Raw genomic sequence first — 19,064 nt, 5'->3', positions numbered from 1 at the left:
AGAGAAACAATAGGACAGGGACAGTAGGCACGTTGGTGCACTTATGCATGCCTCCTACAGACCTCTTAGGAAAGGGGTGAGGTCAATAGTAGACAGTCTAAGGTTAAAGTTTTTGGGGTTTGGGGAAGAAACCACAGTGTCAAGTAGAGTATTCCAGACGTTGACCACTCTGTTGCTGAAGTCGTATTTCCTGCAATCAAGTTTGGTGCGGTTTACCTTGAATTTGTATCTATTGTGTGCTCTTGTATTGTTATAGTTGAAGCTGAAATATTCATTGACAGGTAGGACATTACAATGTATACTTTTATGTACTATACTTAGATCAGACTGAAGGCGTCGTAGTTCTAGGTTGTCTAGGTCAAGAATTTCAAGTCTGGTGGCATAAGGTATTCTGCAACGAGTAGAGGAGTGGAGAACTCTTCTTGTGAAATATTTCTGGACTTTCTCCACTGTATTAATATCAGATACGTAATGCGGGTTCCAGACTGATGAGCTGTAGTCAAGTATTGGTCTAGCAAAAGTTTTGTATGCTCTAGTTAGTAGTGTGATATTACCTGAGAAAAAGCTACATAGGATTAGGTTAACAACTCTTAATGCCTTTCTGGCTATGTAGTTACAGTGGGCTCTAGCACTTAGATCATTAGAGAAGAGTACTCCAGAGTTTAGATCATCAACAAGGACTTGACTATTCAGCTTGTATTTTATTTTCTGATATATATATATATATTTGCCAATATGTAAGAGAGCATTTATTTGTTGATATTTGAAGTTGCCATTTGTTTGACTATTCTGATACATAGTCAAGGTCTTTTTGAAGGGTAGCAGTATTGTCTGTGGTGTTGAATAGCTTTACATCATCTGCGAAAAGAACGCAGTTGCTCTTAATGTGATCACAGAGGTCATTTATGTAGAGTATGAAGAGAGTTGGTCCTAGAACACTGCCTTGGGGGACACCACTGTTGACAGGTACAGAATTTGATAGGACACTCCCAATTTTGACCATTTGTTGTCTGTTTGACAGGAATGCTTCTATCCAGTTATGCAGGTGTCCAGAGATACCATAAGATTTTAGTGTTAGAAGTAGTTTGTCGTGTACCACTGAATCAAAGGCTTTACAGAAGTCTGTGTAAATTGCATCTATTGCTTTGCCCTGATCGAGTTGTGTAGTCCTTTTTTGCAGTGTAAGAGTTGCAGATTACAGGATCGTTTTTTTCTGAAACCAAATGTTTATTAGAGAGTAGGTTGTTTGTCTCTAAGTGGAGGATAATGGATTGGTTAATAATTGATTCCATGACTTTACAGGTGATGCAGCATAAGGAGATTGGTCTGTAATTTTCAACTAGGCTGGGGTCTCCCTTTTGAAGATGGGGATGACTGTGGCTTGTGACCATAGATTTGGCAAGGAGCTGGTCCTGAAAGATTTTTGAAAGATTATGCTTAGAGGTTCTGCTATGGCAGTGGATAGCTTTTTTAAGAAATAGGGACATATTCCGTCCGGTCCAATAGATAGAGATGGTTTTAGATTGTGTGGTGCTTTTTCAACATTGTCTTCTGTAAAATCGATATGTATTAGATCATTTAGTTGTCTGTGGTTCGACTAAGAAATACTGGGCATGATCCATTGCTGTTTACAAATACTGAGCCAAAGAATGTGTTAAAGAGGTTGGCTTTAAAGGTGTTATCATTGCAGTCTTTACCATTAGGTCCTTTCAGGGGTGGGCTGGACATTGAGTCTTTGTTGTTTACAAAACTATAGAAAGTGCGGGTGGAATTGGTGCATAGGTTTTCCTCTTGTTTAATGTGATAATTGGTGCATTCAGTCTTTACTTGGTGGCATAAATTTTTGTATTGGCTTTTGAAGTTGGCAACCTGACCAGATTTGTGATTTCTTTTTGGATTGAAGTTTCCTTATTGTTATGGGTAATTTGTTTTTTCTGGTTTTGGGAGTTGTTATTGGTACATATAGTTTGATGACTCTTTTGACTTCAAATAAAAATATGTTGTAATGGTCTTCAACAATATTGCATCCAGTAAATATAGAAGTTGCCAATCAAGAGATGAGAGATCGTTGTCTATAAGATCATAGTTGCCTTTTTTGAAGTTATAATTGGGGATCCCGTCGTCATGATGATTTTTGTGTGGACGTATGTTGAGACAAAAGTCAATCATGTTGTGGTCACTGTTGGAAAAAGGTTCTTTAATTTGTATTCCGTAAATTGAATTCAAACTATTGCAGAAGATGAGATCGAGACAGCTGTTAAGTCTAGTATTGTTGGTTTTTAGTTGTTCCAGTCCCAGTTTTGTTACAGCATTGTAGAAGGTTTCATGTATTGGTTCAGTTTTACATTCATTTAGAGTCCACTTAATATGAGGCAGACTGAGGTCACCAAGAAAAGATAAAAGCGTGTGGGCAGGAAGTTGCCCATGTTGGTAGTGAATTCAACTTCGATGTTATAATCAGGGACTCTGTAAGAATCGAAATGTGATATTTAAGGACAGTTCACAGACGCTGGTCTCAGGAAGAGCAAGCTACCGTGTAACTTGGATGTTTTTTAGATGTAGGGACTTTTTATAGAAGATAGCAACACCACCTCCTTGACGGATTTCACGATCTGATCAGTAAACATGATAGTCTCTTACTGTGGTAATGGAGTCAGGGAGAGATGCGTTGAGCCATGTTTCACAGAAAAATATGATGTCGAATTTAGCTGTATTTAGTAAGAGGAGAAATTCAGGTATTTTGTTTACAAGGCTTCTTGCATTGAGTAGCTTGCATTTAAAGCCAGTTGTAGTTGGAATAGAGGTAGGTACATACTTAAATATAATGCAAGTAACAGATTCAGTATATAAAGATTGCATTAAAAAAATCTGAAAAGCTACTGGAAAAGATAAAAGACATTGTAAAAACCCAACATTTCTAACTGATCCAAATGACTTTCATCATAATGATAGCCAAGGCAAAGCAAAGTATGAAAAGCCTTAAGCAGCAACAAGAATGCACAATTGAACACAGACTTTAAATGTCAAGCAAGCAAGGACAAGATATTGCAGACAAGACGTCAATGAATTCATAAAAACAAAAAGAAATTGAAAATGAGATATTTTTAAAAGATCAGAGAAATGATAAGAAACTTCACAGCAAAGGTAGAACTCTTCAGAAGTAATTGTGAAACAGATCTAGAAGAGGCAAATGAAGTTTAAGGAAGATAGAAATATTGTATTTGAAATCTTTTACAACTGAGATTATAGAATGATAGAAACATCTATAGGTAGAGAAAATATTCAGGAACCAAGTTCATTAGAAATTAAAATGTAACAATCAATAGACCGACTGTTAATTAAAAAAAACCACAGATGCAAATGAAAAGTTGAACAATTTAAAGCTGCAAGAGCCAGTTAAAGTACCAATAGTTCCATGTTAAGAAATATACAACAAGATACTATATATTAAACAAATTTTGTTCTCTCATGCAAAGAAACTTGCTTAGAATATGACAAAGAGGAATAGACTCACACATGGAGAAAAGATAACAGATTAATTGATATGGTTCAGAAAGGGTAGAAAAATGTAAGATTAGATGTTTTCATATAATATTAATTTTAAGGAAATTTGTTTTTGGTTTATTGACCAAAGCAAAGATTATGGTAGACAATTAGAATGTATTACATCTAACAGATGTTGCAGAACATCTGATTCTTCTTCAGAGTAATCTTTACAATGATCAAGAAATTATCCTAACTTATTTTTATTAATGCTTTTATTATTATTTTTTAACAGAAAGTTGCCCAGAGTCACTGAGGAAAGATGGGTGGTGTAGAAATGTGATTAATTAATAGATAGATAAATAACTTGTAAGAACTGAATTTGAAACAGAACTTTAAAGAAAGGAATGAGACAAATCTACATATTATCTTCATGTTGTTTAAGTTGTATATTAAACATGTTGTTAAGAATTTCAGGCCTGGAATACAGGAAGTTTCTGACTTACACCAATTGGAATTGAATTCCAGTTGTAAGTCATTGCAGTCAAGGGTTGAGTGAAGTTGAGGAGACTGGAGCTGGGTTGTTTTTTTTTTGATAATTTGTTACAGCAGTTACTAAGTGAATTGTGTGATCATAAGTCTGAATCATGTGATTGTTAAGTGAAATGCAATCATTAAGCCAATCCATTTCCCAAATGGGAATTTTTTAAAATGGAAGCTGGCAAAAACATCACAAATTGCTGTTACATGACTGCAGATGCTGAAACTGGTAATAAATTGCAAGCTGGTTGTCAAATACCTGAAATGGGGTTATGTGACTACATGGTGCCTAGCACATTTTATGACAACCAGAAGTGCATTATGGGCCACAAAGCACCCTTGTTGACTGAGTCGTAACTTCAAATGGTTGTTAAATGACTGGCCATACATAAAAAACTACCTGTAGTTTGGAGATATTTCATTACCATAAACACTTTGAAAATTGCAGATAATAAAATTTTGTAAAATTTGTACACTAATGTAAAAAATAGAGAGTAAAATTATGAAGATTCTGGTCTGTCCTAATTGTATCTGTTCACTGAGTAATACTACAAGTAAGCTACAAAGAGAAGGAAAAAAGGAACCACAGACCATTTTGACTACACATTTGTAAATATGAAAACTCTTCTTGAAATATAAAACACTCAGGAAAACTGATATCTTGAAGCAACTTTGGAAGGAAACCAAATTAGTTATTTTTCCATTACCAACAAGTCCTTCCAAGCTTCAAATAAAAATCAATATAAAACACAAAACTTATCCCAAAACTATGAAAAAATATTTATTTGAAATATTAACTTCTTTTAAATATTCGTACATTTACTTCATTCCTAAATTGAAGGCTATTATCTGAGTTGGCAGCACTTCATAATGAAAATTACAGCTTTATTAATCTAGTATTGTTTTAAATGATACTAAAACAAAATATAAATATATAGGAAAAGAAAAACAAATTCAGTTTTGTGAAACAATATTCTAAGCCAAGAATAGGAAATATGCTAGAGCTACTTTACAATTTATTATATATACAGCAATTGTGTTTATTGAAGGAAGACCCAAAGTTAAAGAAGCATTTCTGAACCATAAGGATCTGCAATTGGCTGCCAGTTCTTGATTTATCTATTTTCTTCATGCTTTTCATGTTTATAGCTACTAAAGTCTAAATACCATGGTGTTGTGCGATACAATAGATAGCTTTTACTTGCCTCCAGGCCTACAGTGACCCACACATCTGAGAGAAGGTGGAAAGTTGCTTCATTAAAAAAAAGGAGAATGTCATAGGCTGGAAGTATTAAAGTAAGGAAAAAATGGAAACATTTTTGTAGCCCTATTTTCACAGCTGAAATTTTCTGGCTCTAAATTTCCAATACTTGCTTAATTCTGCTGCAATGAAGAAACTGCTTGCTATTTTGCTACTGCATGAGAAATTGACATTTTCCCTCTCTTAAATAACTCACAATATACTTTCTCTCACACATATTTAATACTTTTGAAGGAATCATCAATGCTTATTTTTCCATACCTAATAGAAAGTATTACCTGTGTTTGCATGTGATCTTTTTGTTTCCATAGGTAAAATGCAATTATTAAAAATATCACCAATATCAGCTCTTTATACAAGAGTGATTTGTGGTATGCAATGGGAAGAGCGATAAGTAATGCTTAGTATCTCTAAACACTAGTCACCATAAAATCTTCCAGATTTAAATTAATTTCTTGGAGTTTAATAGAAAAGGAAGTTAGCAAAGTTAACTACTACTGGTAAGTGCTATAAATTCAACGCTATGCATATAGTTACTTCATTCTGAATAACCTTATCAGCAATTGGGTAGGAATACATGTTGATAGCTACAGATGCAAGAACACTGTAGATACTATGGAAGAGCAGGGAGCGTCGCTCTCATTAGGCAATTCTGATAGCAGAGGAATTAACAATATCATATCTCACTGGGTAAATTCATGCATTACATTTTTGCAAATTGCTCCAGAATGTAACATTTGACAAGGTTCAGGGGCAGAACTATTATCAAAGTTCTGAGTTAGAGTTCTTCTAGAGTTTTCCATTCTATCATTAGTAGTACTAAAACAAAAACCTGGAGAAATTCTGGTACTAATTTTATAAACACAGGTATTTTCCAAACTGTTCACGAAACTGGCATTTGTACTGACCTGAGGTCTGGAAGTCTATCTGGATAGGATTGGAGAAACCATCAACTGCCTTCCTCCATCTGCCGCCACCCCCTGGTGACCATGCAGTCACCTCACAGCGATATAGCCCGGCATCAGAAATCTGAGTCTGGTACATCCTATAGCGGAACTCATTTTCTTGGATTTTTTCCAAGACTACACCATCTACCCGGTCCTGGTCTGTCCAGTCTTCCCGTCTAACTACCGAATCTTGATTGAGAGAAATGATACGAGTAGTGCCGTTTGATCTCGTCCGATCACTAAGAGACTTCATTGCTGTAATGAGGACTGAATAACGAGGAGTCTTGATGTTCTGGGATGACACCTTGCAGGTCATTTCAAATGTATGCCCTGCCATGAAGAATGGTTTCAGCTTCACAGCCTCTACAGTTAGTGTGTAATCTGAGAAGAAGAAAGGAAGCACATAAGCAGCAAGAAAATGGTGCATAAATGTTACACAGTAAGCAAGAGATTATGCTGTTAATATCCTATAGACTATTTTAATTTTTTTTAAGAAATGAAGGGCTGCACCATAGTTAGTTAGATGTAGACATACAAAGCATCACAGGATAGTGTGCATCTCTGCAGTTTCCCTGCACTCAATGGTGCTTATTACCAAACATATACAAAGCTTTAGTGCAAATTAACAGCAGGTTTTGACAATGCATGAAAACAAGAGCAGTAGGAAAGCATACAGAATAATTACATACTGATAATTTCAACATGTTCTTGAGTGAAGTCCTAACTGAGTTTTAGTAAGAAATTTAGAGCTTTGGTTGAAAAAAATTGTACAAATGAACACATGAACAGCATCAGAAAAATGAATTTTTCTGAACTGGTAATGCTTCGTATTATAATTGGATTAGGGAATAATCTGTCAAATATGAGAATAACTCATGACATGATTACTCATCCATAAAGTGTATCTCAAAATAATACAACATTGTAAATTTAGAATTTCTCATCTTTGCAATTTTATTTTAAAATGTCTTTTATTTGAATGGCTTTTACATTCCTAACAGAACATAAAACATAGAATAATAAAATAATATGAGCTGGAAGGGACCTTCAAGATCTTTTAGTCCAACCCCTTGCTCAAGTAGGAGACTCTATACCAGGGTTGTCAAACTTAAGGCCTGTGGGCCAGATCCAGCCCATGGGGTGCTTAGATCTGGCTTGTGGGACCACCCTTGAAATAGTGAAGGACCGGCCTGCAGTGCCTCTGCCAGTGAAAATGGAACTCAGGAGGACTGCATGCAGGCCTCCCGAGCTCCATTTTAGGCTATGATGGCCTCCTGCAACCCTCTGCTAGCAAAAACAGAACTCGAGAGGGGTGCATGCGCGGTTTCCACTGGTAGAACGCTCGGGCCACCTGTGGTTCACCAGCTGCAGGTGCGGATAGCTGAGATCTTGGAGAGCGAGGACTCGGATGAGGGGCCTGCGTGTGATGCAGGGATGGAGCCAGGACTGTCAGAGTGGAGTGTTGCATTTAGAGCTTGTGGAGCTGGCAGCAATGATGAAGAGGACCCCAAGGAGCCTGTGCCCAGTGCGTATGAACGCAGGGCTGCTCGAAGGAAAGCATAGCCACAGCAGGATGGACGACTTGGGAGTAAGGCTGCAAGGTGATGGTCCCTCCCTTAAGGGATAAAAGTCAGCTCTCAGAGGTGGGATTCTTTGCAGGAAGCAAAGAAGTTCTTGCACTTCAAGTCTTGTGGAAGTTTGGACTATCCTGGTTTGTGTTTGGTGACTTTTGGTTTTGAATATTTCCTTGTAATTTACTCTAGTGTTCTTGGCAGCTTTGCACAACCTTGGCAAGGTTTGTTCTTATCTGGGACAATTAGTTTTAATAGTGTTCTACTGTGAATGAACGGAATTCACAGAGAAGCATTAAAAAGGGTTTGCTTTTATCTCTGTTTGGTGTTTGTTTGCTTTGAACGATGCTTGGGTCAGAACACCACCACAGGTGCCTCTGATATGAATGTTTGTTTTTTTGTAACAAGTTTTTATTTTATTTTATAACATACAAAAATTCCAATTTCAATAGAACAGTGTGTTGTCCGGGGACAAATCATTTTAGGAAATAATAACACAGTATTTACAACAATATTCATTACATCAATATCAATTATATTAATGTTAATAATCATAATAATCATACTATTTGTTTAACCAAATTAACGTATCTTCGGTATTTTCAAGTAATGATGTTCTTTAATTTTCTCCCATGCTAATAATAATGCATTCCTAACATGGAAGTGCCCGTTTTCAGCCTCCCGGGGCTCCACAGGCTTCCCTCGAGCTTCAGGAGGTCAAAAACGGCCTCCCAGATGCTCTAGAGACCCTCCGGAGGCTGAAAATGGGCAGTTCCAGTATTTCTGGAAGGCCCGTTTTTCGGCTTCCCGAGGTTGTAGAGGCTTTCCTCAAGCCTCCGGGAGGGCGAAAACGGCCTCAAACGGGCCAAAAATCAGTTGGGAGGCAAGCGCATGCATAGTGCAGGTAAAGGGGCGGAGTGGGGGTGTTGCACACACATGCACAGGAGGGGCGGGCGCATTGCATTGTGGGTGCAGGCACGCACACATGCTTTCGGCACACCACAACAAAAACGTTTGCCATCACTGTCCTATGAGGTTAATTTGTTACTGCAGTTAGCCTAAATAAGCCTTGGTGATTGCATATATGGAAATTAAGTTCTATCAGACTAGCACATTTTAGAAGACACCAAAAACAGACCTAACCATCTAACAAGTTATAAATAATCATCTTTTCAATTGCATGGATCAAACTTAAGCTTATACAAATATTAATCATGATTTAAGTTCTACATGCATGATTCTAGATATAATAATAAATGTTATATAAAAGCTAAGGATTATTTACTGCAAGTCATCAATACGCACAAATTATCATATAGATCATAACACTGTAGCCAGATAAACACAGTGGCATACTGTGTTTCTCCAACAATACTCCCCCCCAATAGGAAGACCCAGCATGTTTTCTAGGCATAAGGCGAAATTAAGCCCCTCCACCCAAATTTAGGCCTAGTTTAAAACATGCAAAATTGGGGGGGCGGGGGGGAACTTGCCATTAGGAGCACCCCGTGGGCAGCCATGCCTTGCCACCAGCCGCTCCTAATGGCCGATCATGGTGGAGCGCAGAGAGATCCCTACCCCCGCCACGTGCCTTTGCTGCAGATCCAGGTATGGTGCTGGGCGCAGGCTGGGTGGGCGGGCGGGCGGCGGCGTGGATGTCAGCCTCGGTGGCAGTGGGGCACTTTGCATCGCGCCTGCCGCTGTTGCTTCCTCCACCGCTGTTACTTTCCCTTCTGCCCGTGTTTGGAGTGTTGCACATTCCTCCACCGGCAGTGTTTCAGCTGCTTCTGGGGCAGGGAAGCCATAGCTTCCACGGTTCCCACCGGTGCTGGCGCCTCTCTCACCAGCACTGTCTCCAACAAGAGCAGTGGTGAGACAGACCCTGCTGCTGACGAGAACCGCCTGCCCTCCCATGGGGCATCGCTTTGATTGACGGTAGCTGCATCGACAAGGTCCTGCAAGTCGGTGAGTCTTTTGGGGTTGGGTAGGTGGAAGTGGCAGAGGGAGGGTGATGCGATCGTTTCTCTCCCCCCCCCCACGCCTCGCTTTGCTTCCCTCCCCAGAATTTCGGGTCATGTTCTCATCCCTTGTACAGTCGGGCGCTCTCCTCTTGCTCCAGCTGCCTGAAACCCCCCATGGACCTTTCCCCCCTCTTTAAGTTTTCTCTACTCTCATTCCCTCGGTCAGTCACCTAAGAATACAGAATGGCCGGGCAGCTTCCTCCCCACCCCTCCCAGTAGTTTTAAAAAGGGAACCATCTATCCACTTTGCCTTTCGAGCAGAGGCAAACCTTCCAATCCAAACAGAAGAGAAAGAGAATCATCCTACAGACTCTTAGCAGCAAGCTTCCCAGAGGATTCTCCCAAAGGATCCACCCCAGAGGATTCACCCCCTTAAATGCACTCCCCTCCTTTGGGGTGAATCCTCTGATGAATTCTCCTTTGGTGTGGATCCTTTGGAAGAAGAGATCCCTTGAAGTGCAAAACCATTTGAACCAATAATTCCAAATCTATGTTCTTCTGGTCCTTGACATATGATGCCAGTAATTTTTGTTTAATCAAATTTCTACGCCAAACATCTACCTAAATGACATATGATGTGCAATGATAATACAGTTATGTTTTACCTTACAGACTTTCAGTTTCTCACATTTGAACAAAAGGAATACTTTTTCACAATTGAAAGCTTAATAACAAGCAGAGTTAAGCCATGTTCTGATGTAACAATAAAAGGAAGCTAAATTTTTTTCAAAAAATAAAATAAAATTCCAGGATTATCATAGAACCCTAAAAATATAATATTGTAGGAAGCTGCTTTTTTCCTGTAATAATCTTTTCAGGTTGATCTTGATAAATCTTGATAAATCTTATATAGCTTCATTCTCTTTCACTTCATGTGACAAGTTTCTTAATAGCTATACACCACTGGGAAAATTTTGTAGTGTAAGACAATATTTATATTAAAATAACCTTCTTTTAGAATATAAATGTGTATTCTATAAAAAAAATATCATATGCATAATTGCATCACCAATCATATATGCATAATTCTCCTCCACAAATCAGAAAATTGATACAAATCTCAGTTATCATAAAGTAACAATCAGACTGAACTAAATATCTGCATTTGTAAGCAAATGGATATAACTGAATTTTCTTGTTTGAACTTAGAGGTTTTATCCAAATTTAATTTCACCTTAATTAATTAAAAAGTACTTTACCAATATTGAGCATATATACTATGTTTTCCTGAAAATAAGACCTACTCCCAAAATAAGACCTAGCCTGGTTTATAAATGTGTGCCTAATAGTGAAGACCATCATAAGCCCGGGGGTAGACGTGGCCAGCACCAGAGGGAGCAGAGGGACCAATTGTGTCCACCAGCAGCCACAGTTTGCTTAGGTGAGTTGATTACCTGTCCAAATAGCAGGTGGAAGCAGACAAAAGAGGAAGACAGGTGATCCGGACACGTAGTGTGAGCTGCAGGAAAGCCAAGAGTTGGTGGGCTGAAGCAGGCAGCCGACCACGGGAGTCTCGTCTTTGCATGGTGACACTGTCAGCAGGCAGAGGCAGAGGTGCAGGGAAGAAGGCAGGCAATTGTGGGGTTGTGAGCAGGCCACAGCCAAGCCAAGGTATGTGAAGGTGATCCTCTCACAGCCACCTGCCCACTTCGTCCCACCATCTCTCAGCTTGCAGGCAACTTGCACGTGGCACATCTGGATTGCATGCCTCCCATTCATGCCTCTGCTGCTTGGACGGATAATCAACTCACTTGCACTGCGTGGGCTGCACAGCTCCAGAGTGCACCGACCCAGGGGCCAGTGGGCTACAGCCAGATATTGGCCCCCACACACTTGCCACCTTTTGTGCACGTGCCAGGGAGGCGCCCAACTGGACTAATCACCTTGAAATTGTGTTTCCCTTAAAATAAGCCCTAGTGCTTATTTTGGAGCTCCCAAAAACAAGACCAGGTCATATTTTTGGGAAAACATGGTGATAGCAGAAAACAAAATGAATATGTAGTTGAGATTATTATAGGAGAGAATTTTAATTGCTTCCTAAAGAAGTCAAATTCCATCACTGGGGAATAGATAGTCAGATATAGAGATATTGACTCTGTCACTGTCTTAGTTGCTTGACATTTTTGCAAGAGGACATCATTTTAGAACATTTATAGCCTGTTCCCTTACCTGTAAAGAATTTGGAATTAAAGAAGTATATATGCATTTCTGGTACTTGCCGGTGTTTCTTACTTCCCTTAATCTGTTCTCAGTTTCTACAATCACATGGTTTAGATTTATAGCACAAAAAAGGCAGGTCATGTACTGTGGAGGCAGAATTCTTATTACAGAAGTGAACTAGCTTGGCATTTAGAACTGTTTATACAACAATGCATTATCGTCTAATAAAAAATACCCTGAATGTCAAACACAGGTGAATCTTTTACAAGGCAATGGGGAAATAAGTTATTCCAAGCTCACAATGTATTTCACAAATAAAAATTACAAATTACAGATACTCTCCCTCAAGAGATACACAAGATAGTTGTCATGATTACATTTTGCTGTGTTCAAGGAAGGAAGAGCAGACAAGATAGAAGTAGTAAGAGGAAGGAAAGGGAAGCAAATAGAAAGAAGGCACAACTGGACAGAGATGAATTACGGGAAGAGAAGCTGAACAAGAAAAAAAGAATGAAATCTTAAGTATTACAAAAAGAATTAAAATTCATCAAGCTAGCAGCTCTTCAGAAGTGACACGTCATTTCCAGTCTAGGTCTCCTGCTCTGGATTTTTGCAGCTTATTGCACCTCTTGTTTGAATTTGACAGCATATCCTCAGAGAACTCTCTAAATCCTTGAGTAAATTCTTGGAAGTGTAATCCACAGCATGGATTAAATGCATGTGATTAGGCTATTAATGCAAGTGCCATGACTTAATACATTTGCATGAGATCCTATTTGCATGTTGCATGTGTCATCATTGGGTTTGTTATAGGTGTTACTAATTCATAGGTATTTATTTGGGAAGAACCCTCATATTATTGCAAATATGCAATATGCAAAATTTGAATACCATAATATGCAGCCATAGAATTGCAATGGGATAGAATAGATGTTATAATTCAAATGGTTTAATCAAATCTACCGTGGATTGATAGCTACAAAACCTATGCCATATTTCTTAAATTGTCTGCATCAAATTCTTGTGCATTTTCGGTATCATACCTAGGTAAGGGTAAAGCCTGAGGTACACTGAAAAGTAAACTCTTGTTGCCAGACATCTAATGAGAGAAGTGATTATGGCAGGTCAGGTGGAAAAATTGAGTTCTTATATATGTTGGCTACCTATTTACTATTTATTTTTATTGTTAGTAAAACTGTGATGAAGCACAATTCAAATAAAATTTTGTATATCTTGAAATTTTTCCAGTTCATCACCATTTCTTATGTTTTTATATGATATCAATTTCCTTCTATGAGAAAAAAAATATGTGTAAGATATCCAAAAGGCAAAAAAATATTCTTTCTTTTTGTCTCCCCAAACAGGAAAGTGTCAAATGGCTTTATTTATTTATTTACCATATGCCATCCACAAAGGTCATGCAATGACTGATACACAAATTTAGTTTAAATAAAGCATCAGCATATAAAATATAGAAGATAATAATTAAAACCATAATAAAATAACCATAATATGCAGCCATAGAATTGCAATGGGATAGAATAGATGTTGTAATTCAAATGGCTTAATCAAATCTACCGTGGATTGATAGCTACAAAACCTATGTAGTAATACAATGATCCCCAACCTTTTTATGCCGCTGCCCGCAACCGGCATCGCTGTGGCAGCCGCGGCTCCGGCACCGGCAGTCACTGCGCCGCTCATCTTGATGAAAGTGCGCTTCCGGTGACCTCACCAGAAGCACTTTTCATCAAAGATATATGCTGCATGCTTTCGGTGAGCTTTTCCGGTAGAAGCTACATTTCTACCCGGAAAAGCTCACCGAAGCACTTTTATCAAAAAGATGGCGGCGCCCAGCAACCAGCGGCCCAAGAGCGTTCCTACGATCTGGACCTGTCCGACTGATGGTTGGGGACCCTGTGTAATACTATACTTGCAAAAATCCATATGACTATTGTTTTTTTGTTCAAAAAGATTAACACAGGTCTCTTTCTGGAAACTATTTCATTTCCCCAAACTTTGTTACCATTAATATCGGTAAGGATTAGTTAAGTACACACATCAAAGTATCGCCATGTTTTGCAAAAAGTTAAAAATTACTACAAAGCTTTTTTACTTTCCTAATTTCAGTTATCCTTCATCTGTTAAAAGAAGCAATCAGTAGTAGAATAGGAAGGATAAACAAGACAGTTTTGTGGAAATTTTACTGGCAAGTAAGAGAAATCAACTGATTCCCTTTCAACTAAGTTTAAACAATTAATTCTCCACACAGTTAAATGTAGTTTTGTGTGTGCTAATGATGCAAGTTTTTTAAAAAAGAAAAACTGATATAAACATTTTACTCATGAACTTAAAAACATGTCTTAAGCTAATCAACCCTATTACGACAAACTCCAGGGAATTTCTGTCTAGGAGGAATTACTGTTATGCACAAACTGAGAAGAGATTATACTAGTGGAAGTATATGAGGAAGAAAAAGAGATGAAAATTATCATTTTCCATTTTGTCCTCTTTTACTTAGCCAGAGGCTTTCAAAAAATGTCTAATTAAAATATAATAATATGTTTAGATTTTTTTCTAGGAATATTTTATGACCACTGGAATTATAATAAGTAGTATACAACAACTGAAGTAAACATCTTTTCAAGATACCTGCATGTGGATAGTTCTTTTAATTTAATTTATAGAAAGCTGTCTTTTAGAAATAGTATTAAAATATTGCTCAACAATTAGTACTTTAATGTAATTTATTATATTAAGTAGATCAACTACATTTGTTACAAGTGAAACTGTTCCAAGGAGTTTACAGAGAACCTTATTCATGAATAATTAAGATGTTCAGCAGCAATCTAGATTCAAAGGGAAAGGGGGAAGGAAGGTATCAACAAGTAAGTGCATTAATACTTTATTTTTGATATCATCTTTTCTCCTTTGAATCTAAACCACTACACTTTCTTATAAAATATGATGAAATCTGAACTAATAGTGTAATATTTTCTACATTAACAAAAATGTAGACTGCACCAGTAATATGACTATGTTGCTTCAAAATATACTCTTAGAAGATGTTACTCTTTTAAAAATATTGGATAAATAGGGAAATCATAGACAAAGCAATCTTGGGAATCAAACCATTTATCTGCTAAGTTCAATGCAATCTTCACAAAAGGTTTCCCAGACTCTATTTATACTGTCCCCAAAGAAGAAATGCCCATTGCTTATTAAAGCAATCTGTGTCATTGTGAAACTGCTTTCTGTTAATTTTTGACAGAAATCTCTTCCTTTGAATTTAAATAATTGATTCTGGTCCTATGAAGAAGCAATCTTCTATATTACAGTCCTCTGGCACCATTCTCTTACCTTCTTTTAACTAAAACCACAGCTCAAGAAAACACGTTATGCACCTCAACCTAAACAAAGGCTAGTTCCTATATATTTTTTCCAGATTTTGTTACATTGTACTTTATTAATTTATTTCATTCTATTTTTTTAGTTTTGTTTTTTATTTTAAATATGGTTTTATATTCTGTACGCAGTCTCAAGTCACCATGAGCGAATAGGCGGCAATATAAATTCAATAAATAATAATAATAATAATAATAATAATAATAAGCCAGAGGATATGATTGAGCCTCCAGTGTTAGCATGGCTCTGGTATCAATTTATAAAAATTCAAAGAACAAAATCATAAATGGTTAGAAAAAAGGACAACCAACTGATTGACTGAATAACAAAGAAAGAAAAGAGCATATTCATCTGACCTCCCAGAGGAAACAAGTTTCATGAACTAGTTCAACAATAGTATTATTGACTTTAGTGCTTACTCTAATCATGGATTACAAAAATTTGGCTACTTCCAGAATCACATTGAGTTGATATCGCCAACTGGTGGGCCACGAGAAAATTTTGGTGGGCCACAGAGAAATCTCACCCCCAGAGCACCCCCCCAAAGCAATTAATCCAGGCTGCACAGAAACACAAGGCTGCGCAGCCCACAGGGCCCGCGGGAACCCGCCTCACCCACTCACTTCTTACCCTGCAAACTTGCCTGCTAAATTGCGATTTTTCCTTTTTCCGACCATCATCTCTTCTTCTCTGCCAGGAAATTTAGATTAGCTAGGAAGCAGGAAATGGTTGGATTTCTTGCTTTCTAGCTAGTCTTTAGATCTTCAGCTCTGCTTTTAAGCACAGCCAAACTTCCCTTAGGACTGAAGGTTCTGTTATTCAGTGCAGACTCACGGCAAGCAAATGTTGACAGACTGAACCAGCTGATGGCTGATAGATAGATCACTGAATGATTCTGTGAGCAACTCAATCTGCCCGCCTGCTTTGCCTGATTTTGGGTAAAAGTTGCTCTTTTTTTAATAAAAAATTCAATATTTATAGACATGGTGTGTTGTGAGTTAATTTTATGAGTTTGCTTGCAAGCAAATTTTATGTGACAGACTGAGCTAGCCAATGGCAGATAGATAGATCTCTGAATGAATCTGTGAATCTGTGAGCAACTCAATCTGCCTGCCTGCTTTGCCTGATTTTGGGTAAAAGTTGCTCTTTTTAATAAAAAATTCAATATTAATATATTTATAATATTTACATACAAGCCATGCCCAGCCAGTCACATGACCAAGTCACACCCACAAATTAGGCCTCTCCCACAGAACTGGTTAGTGGTCCCTGGGATTTAAAATTATGAGTTTGGTGGTCCCTGAGGTCCAAAAGGTTGGCGACACCTGGTTTAAATGGCATGGTTGAAAAAAAATTAGTAAAGCGGCAATAATGTCACAGAGACAAATTCTTTGTACAAGATGTTTGTCCTGCAATCTTCCCAGCAGGACCTATGATGGAAAAGCATTAAATTGTACCTTTGCAAAGTAACCTAGAATATTAGACTTAAAGTTGTTAAAAATGATAGCAGAAGTTTAAATGAACTGAAGAAGGGGGTGAGTTAGCTCTACTAAAGTTGCAAGACCTTGAGATATATTGGATTCCAGTTCCTATCATTCCTAGCCAACATGATACAAATACCACATTGGCTAGAATAACAAGAATTATAATTCCACATTTTGGATAAATATCGAGCTAGGAAAAGATTATATTTATATTTATTTTTATTTGATTAAATGAGTCAATTACCCTGAACAAAGACGTACATATTATCTGCATATTTTTAGCAATCACTACATCTTTTAATTTAAGCAACCATTAAATTTGCTGTTCTCTGTGCTGCTCTGAGGCTTCTATCCTCATTTTTTATTGTTATTGTTATTTTTGTTAGGCTGGTGTTCCTGTCTTTCTAAAAACCAAGAAATAAATTTTATAAAAGTGCATGTCTACAATGCCCCAAACTTTCTTAAAACATTGTTATTACATTTCTTAGTTCAATATTTTGAATACTTATTTAAGTAGGAATATTCCTTCACATGCTTTCTATATGAAATGTCCTTGTCTATTTTTATAATAAAAACAAATAGACTTAGCAAAACTGCAGGCAATTTAAGCCATTAAACTACTTAGCAGGCTCTAAGCTGTTTGCACAGCTTTTACTTGCTCAGTGTTGATTTTATATATCCAATTATACATTAGCAAGGCAAAAGGCTGAAAAATATCCCATAAACTAACATTAAGAACTGTTGATAGTTAAATGAAAAGTATTTTATTGTACTTAGCCCTAATAGCATAGATTTACAATTATGTATAATAATGAGAAACCTATTAAGGATAGTTCCTAAATATCATTATCATTATAATTAAATTCTGCAATGAAACAATTTTGTGAAGTTACTTGTAAAGATTGCTACAAGTGTGCCTGATTTCATGGAAAAATAAATACATCTATACAGAATGTGATTTTTCAGCGTCTTTTGATTCTGAAGTTTCACTGGAAAATAGAAAGGAGAACTATATTACGTTATGTTGGATGTTTCGAGGAGTGGGATTCAAATTTTTTAACAACCAGTTCTGTGGGCATGGTGTCTTTTTTTTTACAGCAAACCCCCCGGTTTTTTGGGCCTTCTGGGCCTCAGAGAAGCCTCCTGAGGTGGCGTTTTTGCTTCCAGAAGTCTTCCCTGGAGCCCAGGAAGGAAAAAAGGAGCCTGGGGGTGTGTGCACAGCCCCCTCCCATATTCCATGTTGGGGCCTTCTGGCATCAGGGAAGTCTCCTGGGGTTTGTTTTTGCTCCCAGGAAGCTTCCGAGACCCAGGAAGACAAAAAATGGAGGGGGGATGGGGGGGAGCTGCACCCCCTCCCCTGCTCCATTTTTTGCCTTCCTGGGCCTCAGGAAAGCCTCCTGGGCGAAGCAGTAAGACAGCGAGGGGAATCCCAGCACAGCTGATCATACGAACAGCTGATTGTCAGGAGGGGAGAAATACCTTAAGGAGTGACTGGGCAGGGAAGAACGCAATCAGCGATGTCGGGCATGCGTGATGTTGCACATGTGTGATAAGGACCGACTGGGCGGGAAGGGGAGGGAGGGCAGAGAGGGGCGGGCCCAGCCAGGGGCACGATTTGCTGGTTCTCTGAACTGTGCAGAATCATAGCAACCGGTTCTATAGAATCCCAGCCCTGGGTGTATCAATAATAGATCAGGTTAGTCTGCAGAAACTGTATAGCTTATGAATAGGTTTCTGGGTCCTATTCAATGCAGAGATGATTGCACCCTTGAGGACATCTTCTTCAAACAGATTTTGTCTGCCCTATATATTAATATTACATATATACATATAAAAGAGAAGATACCTGGCCTACTTGGCCTATCCTGCAAAAGATTAGAAAAGTTGGAATAGGGATAACTTTCTGACCCATGGTAGAGCATTCCTTCTTCGATCAGATCAGATCCACACTTTCATTTAGGAAACTGTTAAAGATAGCTTTCTTTTGGAAGGTGTTTGCATGAGAAGATCAATAGAAGGTATTTGGATAATGAAGGTCAATTATACTAATATTTATTTATGCGATATATTTTTAGGACTTTTCTTGGGTTTTTATGTAAATCACCTAGAATTGCTTGAGAAGACAGCATATAAATATCGATCAATATATGTTTTAATTTCTTCTACCTTTTAATGGGATTTTATTTTAAGGT

The 19,064-nt window shown here is 37.8% G+C and overlaps 1 protein-coding gene across 2 annotated transcripts in view; it reads right to left on the bottom strand.

Annotated features, from left to right (window-relative positions):
• PTGFRN (prostaglandin F2 receptor inhibitor) overlaps window positions 1-19,064 on the bottom strand; it is a 102,731-nt gene that overhangs the window by 20,506 nt on the left and 63,161 nt on the right. For both annotated transcript variants that reach the window (XM_087966591.1, XM_087966590.1), the window contains one exon: window positions 6,193-6,612. In XM_087966591.1, coding sequence (XP_087822717.1) covers window positions 6,193-6,612 — 420 coding nt within the window. The remainder of the gene's footprint in view (window positions 1-6,192; window positions 6,613-19,064) is intronic.

Source organism: Notechis scutatus, chromosome 5, assembly GCF_049901735.1.
Source record: "Notechis scutatus isolate UNSWTSFEM ecotype Mainland chromosome 5, rNotScu1.2, whole genome shotgun sequence".
Taxonomy (NCBI): domain Eukaryota; kingdom Metazoa; phylum Chordata; class Lepidosauria; order Squamata; family Elapidae; genus Notechis; species Notechis scutatus.
Note: the sequence above shows the minus strand (reverse complement) of the source record. Positions and strands in the feature narration are given on the sequence as shown.